Raw genomic sequence first — 6,001 nt, 5'->3', positions numbered from 1 at the left:
GAAACTAATTTAGTAAACTATAACTAAATTCACTTTGTTGCTGAGTCAACTGAATTAGCTAATTCATTAATTAACTAATTTCTTAAATTAACTAATCTATACATCATCCACTAAATTAACTAACTTACTAATTAACTAATTTAAGCAGATAATTTTCAAAAAACTCACCTCTTTGTAAGCTGCCGAATTCCTTTCTGCTTGGCTTCTACTTGCCTTCAAAATTGCCTTCATTTTGCCGTTGCCGATTGCTCCTATTTATATTCAACTTCAGAGCAAACCTTAATTTATTCATTTCAGAGGGCATCATTTGATAGCCTATTTTCTGCTACATCATCATTTTATTCTATTCAATTTCAATGTCATTTGCATCAAAGAATGAGAAAGGAAATGGCTCTAACGGACAAGAGCTGAAGGCCCAACAGTGCTGGACGCGTGGCTGCCGCATGGCAGCCATTTGGCTTCAATTTGGTGCTTGGTGCCGCCTTCTTGCTGGAAAATTCCAGCAACTGACTATTACCCACACTTGCAGCACTCTGGCTAAAGCACATATATGCATATTATATATTATATCTATGTATTACACCTTGTAGCACTGTTGGCCAAGAATCACGCATGTACATGTATATTATATCTATATATTATATTATGGTCGCTTTCCACTCTAAATTTAATATCCATTCCATGTGCTTGCAATATATTTCAATGTCCACCCACAAATTCTCATTCCTTAGTTCACGCCCACTGTTATCAATATATATATTTTTATATATAATATATTATATCTATATAATATACTATATTAATATGAAAATTATTCATTAAAAATTCTATTTAGGTATTTCTTTAATTGCTATTATACCTTAACATCAAATTAATAATTATTGAGATATTTAAAACTCAAAATTAATAATTCTAAATTACTTGATAAATATGATTTCGTCGTCTTGGTACTCTCAGAGAACATTTGTTTCATCCCTAAACCACTTCAGAATTAATTTTTATATAAAACTGAACCCTTCTCAGGGGTTTTGATGACATCTCCAGATGTCCCTTACAATCATTTAGTTTTCTAAGTTGTACTTAAGCTGTATTGAAAATTATCTTATTCTAATTGATTTCATTGTCATAAATCCCACATTAAGACGCTCGTTAATCACATATTTTTTTTCTTAGATATCTAAGTTTCAGGACATTCCCTGAAATTGATTCAAGTCACTTATCAATTCAGTTCTTATATCGACTCTAGTTTTTCAAATCATTCGAGAGTTCTTGTAAAATCTTATCATCTGAATCGTTTCAGCCTAAAAATTCCATAAAATTTCAATTATTTTCTCCACTCCAAAAACATACTAAATTTAATACTTTTCATCAATTTCCTCAAAACCACAAATAACCCAATAAATCACCTTAAACCCATAAATTAATTATTTCAAAGTCAGGGATGTTACAGTTATACCAAGTACCACATTCCTCCTTCGATGTCTTCACCTTCCTCTTCTGTAGCGACGATTCGTGTTGCATGGAAATGGTGGCATCGAGCACGAAAGCGTCGATTCGTGTTCGTGAATCGAACGGCGGCTCAGCCCAATTTGTGTTTGTGAATTGATGACGACACCAAACCTTGTCATCCGCCTCCTCTCTTGCAACGTTTTGTTGTCTATCGCTGCCCTCTGTTGTGTCGTTTGCCTTCTTTCTTGCAGTGTCACATTGCCTGTTGCTGACTCCGTCTCTTCTCTTGTAGCATCGAGACACGTGGCGCCTTCTTATTGGCTTTATCAATTTGGGGTCTATGTCAGACTGCGCAAGTAACTCACATGCTATTTTCACTGGACCTCAAGTGTGTGATTGTTACAAAATTAGAAGTTGAAAGGCACAATAGGTTCAAAATTGAAAGTTAAGGGGCACAATAGGTTAGGTTCAACTTGAAGTTGAGGGGCATTTTTATGTTTTTTACTAAGAAAAAATGACACATATATCATTTAGTATATTCCAAAAAATTTAACAAATAATTTGATAAAAATCTTAAAATACTTATAGGCTTATCTTAATCATTCTATATCTTAATTTAAAAAAATATTTTAATATAATTTTATCTAACCTATTTTAACAAATGATATCTATGATAAAACATGGCATTGGAAGGTCCTTGACTTTGGCAATTATGGTCCTCTTGTAATTATACTTATATTAATCTTTTTATTCATTTCTTAATATTTCATTACATTATAGTACTATTCTGCCTTTGAAACTAGGAATTTGCTTTGAAACTAGGAATTTACTTTACAAATACAGGAACCAGGAATTCATTTTCACTTCACTTTTTATCGTTTCAGAGAGAAAGAGATGGGAATGTGGGATTTCATCAGCGCAACCACCGAGACAGTGAAGCGAAACGCACCCGATCTGAGTTCCGTGAAGGGAGTGTGCCGCAGCTCATACAATTTCGCCTGGACGGCCGTCGGAAAGGTGGAACGGGCTGTCAGAGATAACGTCGTCGTTAACAGGGTGAACCACCACCTGGCCAACGACGAAGATCGGGCCAAGATCGGCCGTTTGGCCAAAAACGCCGCTTTCTATGGCTTCCAAGAGGGCATCAAATACATCCCCGGTACGCTTTAACCAACTAACCTAACTTCTTTCTTTCTTCGTACTCGTTGCGCGCTTCTACACTCTTATTAATATCTTGTCTCTTGGTTTTTAGGTTTAACTTAATTTGCGTTTGTTTTATAATAATTACTTTAAATTATGAAAATTTTGAAAGCGCCTCTAATTTCATGCAGTAACAGTTGCTATGATGAGGATCAGAGAAAATATCATTTTATTATTTTTTAGACTTAGATATTTTTAGATGATTTTTCAGAAATAATTTAAGTAAAATTGAGAAAATTTACAACAGAAGAGGAAGAAGCAATAAAGAGGTAAAGACAACTCAGGTGATTGTTGTAGTTTAACGGGGAACCCTCCTCAATGGACAAAAAGTAAAAAAATAAATGAGATTTCATTAAATTACATTAATGATTTATATTTTTAAAAATAACATGATTTAATTAAATTACATTAATGGCTTAAAAATAACATGTATCCTCCGTGACTATTTTATTTTTATGTATGCTATCTCATCTCTTCCCTTTCTTTTTCTCTCTCCTCTTTTATCTCTCTTTTTTCTTTACATTGTTGATGATCTCTACCTCTTTTATCTCTCCGTTTTTTTTTTTTACATTGTCGATGATCTCTACCCCAGTGTCATACCTGAGATTTTGGAATCTTGAGTCAAAATGTAAAAATAGACCCCTTGAATCATAGTGTACATTTAAATTTTATATTTTTATATTAAAGTATCAAAAAAATAAATAAATATTCATACATATCAAAAAATAAAATCAAAAATTTTCTAAATGATCAATTAAAAACTACTCTCATTGCAATTTTAGACGTAAAAATATTAATCAAGTTGTTCGAGTATTTTTTTTTTCAATAGACAGCATAGCCAATCCATTCTGTCTTATGACATAGTTGAGTGAAGATAAGTCTTAATTAACTTCAACTTGGAGAAATTTCTTTCGGCAGATGCAACTGTAACTCGTATAGTTAGCAAAATTCTGTAAGCAACAAAAACATTTGGGAAACACCCATTCATTCTCTTCAAATAGTTCACCACATCAATTATTATTATTTTTTTGTTTATATAGGTAAAGAGTATTTCAAGACTGTCAACTCCGAAAATAAATCATCTCCATCAATATCGAAATAATCATTATGTGTCAAGGATTTTTCAAGATTCTTACAAAACCCCAATAAAGTATCATCATCAGCACAGTTCAACCTCTCCGCACAATTCAACCTCTCCAAATTAAACAAAAATCCAAATGTTTCCTCATATTTTTGAAATTGTTCAAATTTAGTTTGAAGTGAAGAACGAGGTTGATCAATTATGAAGAGGAAATAATTTACTCTAAACAATCTTCTGTTGATTGTGTTACCTCATCATTTACATCCTCATTAATTTTTTCTTTCTTCGAATCATGCGTTTTTCTCGAAATACACCTTCAACTCTCATTTCATTTCCCATTTGTTTCACTTCAACCATAGCCTTATCAAATCCAAATTCTCTATAGTCATCAAGAAACAAAAGAAGTCATTTTAAAAGACTGATAGCACATTAATATCCATATTTTCAACTTGAAGAAATTTATTTGCGTGCAACAACTTGTACCAAATTACCATGCCAAACAAAAACTCAAAATTCTAAAGTTCATATGTTGCTAAGGACTCAACTTCGCTCCTTGTTTTAGGATCTTCACTAGTATCTATCAAGTCAAATAAAACATCTCTTATTTGTACAATTTACTCTTTTATAGGCCTAGCACTTTCAACATGACTTTCTCAACGTGTTTGTGATAATGACTTAAGTGTAAGACTTTTCACATGATCTTTGAAAATTTTCCACCGCTTGGTAGATGAAGAAAATAATGTATAGATGCGTTGTATCACTCCAAAAATGACATAACTTTAGGACAACAATTTGCCATATTGCATAATATCAAATTAAGACTATGACAACCACATGGAGTATAGAAAACCCTTGAATTTATTTCAAGTAATTTTGTCTGTACACCTTTATGTTTCCCTTGACCTTTTATATCATCAATGTCAAACTCAAGATTGGTCAACATGTTTTTAAGCTCAGTAAAAAGTCCAAGCCCTGATATATCATCAACCTTAAAAAATTTTACTCAATATTCTTCTATTGTTGTAGAGTTTGCTGAATCATACACACATCGTATTATAAGAGATATTTTCTCATAACTAACCCATTAACCCAGTCTACTTACCAGGTCAAGCTTCGGGTCAGGTTTGATAACACTGTTTCAATGTGTTTAAGATATAAGACATACTTATAGCGTAATTTGTAATTGATTTTATTGCATTTTAATTAGCAAAAGTCCATCCATGAGTGTAAATGATATCTGCAAACTCGTGAGCTATTAGATATTAACTTGAAAAGGACTTGAGATTGACTCGATTCAAATTCAATTTTAAAATTATTAGAAAAGTTTTCTTTGAGTTATTGAGTTGATCCAAATTGACCTCTAAGTTTTGGAGTACTTCACCGAGTTGAGCTTGAGATGTAGAAATAAAACTCAATCAAGCTCAAGTGGAGTTTTGAACTTTGTAATTGCGTTGAGCTCGAGTCTGGCATTGTGTTGACTTGGCTTAGGTTGATTATAACCCTAATTTCATATTTTTTTAAAAATAAATAACCCAAGAAACCATCACATGTTTATGCATTTGGATTTGTACTTAATACAATTGTTATAATGTCTGGCCTATTTGCAAACCGTCATGAGTAAAGCAACACTATAGCCATTATATTCAACATCTCAACCACACGTAGATTTTCCATCATAAAAGTTTAAGTAATAATAGACTAATTTTTTTTTTAAATAATGACTTGTAATACAAGAGTATGTAGTTCCGTATATTTATTAAAAATACTTAATAAAATTTACAATTAAACTGAATTTGTAGTTACATGTTATTGAATTACAAAAACATTTCTCATAAAAGTTATAATACTCTATCTTACATGATATCTAATCCGAGTAGATTAATTTTCTCTTTTTATTTTTGTTTTGTCGTTCATTTTCGTCTTCATTGTCTTGGTCTAGTTCCACTTTGTCCTTTATTTTTAGTTCTAAAATATTTGAAATTTCCAAGTGATGTTGGAAATCCTGCAATTTTTTTAATTGAAAATTTTGTAAATAACTTTTTTGATTAAGAAAATTGATTTTAATAAATAAAAAAAAGAATTACCTCAAACCCTTCAAGTTCTTGAAGTTTAGATTCTTTGCTTTCTTTGATCTGCAACCGATGATTAGTAATGTACAATTTTTAAAATAAAGGATTCCTATCATAAGTTTTTTTTTTTTGTAAAATCTTGAGGAAAACATATTGATACCTTTTTTGCTTATTAGAAGCTGTAGTTTGATTCTAGTTTTCA

The 6,001-nt window shown here is 31.5% G+C and overlaps 1 protein-coding gene across 2 annotated transcripts in view; it reads left to right on the top strand.

Annotated features, from left to right (window-relative positions):
- The first annotated feature begins 2,254 nt into the window (after positions 1-2,254).
- Positions 2,255-6,001, top strand: part of LOC127812274 (uncharacterized) — a 47,116-nt gene continuing 43,369 nt past the window's right edge. Inside the window, exon 1 of one of the 2 annotated variants that reach the window (XM_052352670.1) lies at positions 2,255-2,608. In XM_052352670.1, coding sequence (XP_052208630.1) covers positions 2,344-2,608 — 265 coding nt within the window. In that variant the 5' untranslated portion in view covers positions 2,255-2,343. The remainder of the gene's footprint in view (positions 2,609-6,001) is intronic. The other variant, XM_052352669.1, reaches the window with a different exon arrangement.

Source organism: Diospyros lotus, chromosome 10, assembly GCF_014633365.1.
Source record: "Diospyros lotus cultivar Yz01 chromosome 10, ASM1463336v1, whole genome shotgun sequence".
Lineage (NCBI taxonomy): Eukaryota > Viridiplantae > Streptophyta > Magnoliopsida > Ericales > Ebenaceae > Diospyros > Diospyros lotus.
The sequence above is the reverse complement of the archived record's forward strand: the minus strand, read 5'-3'. Positions and strand labels throughout refer to the sequence as shown.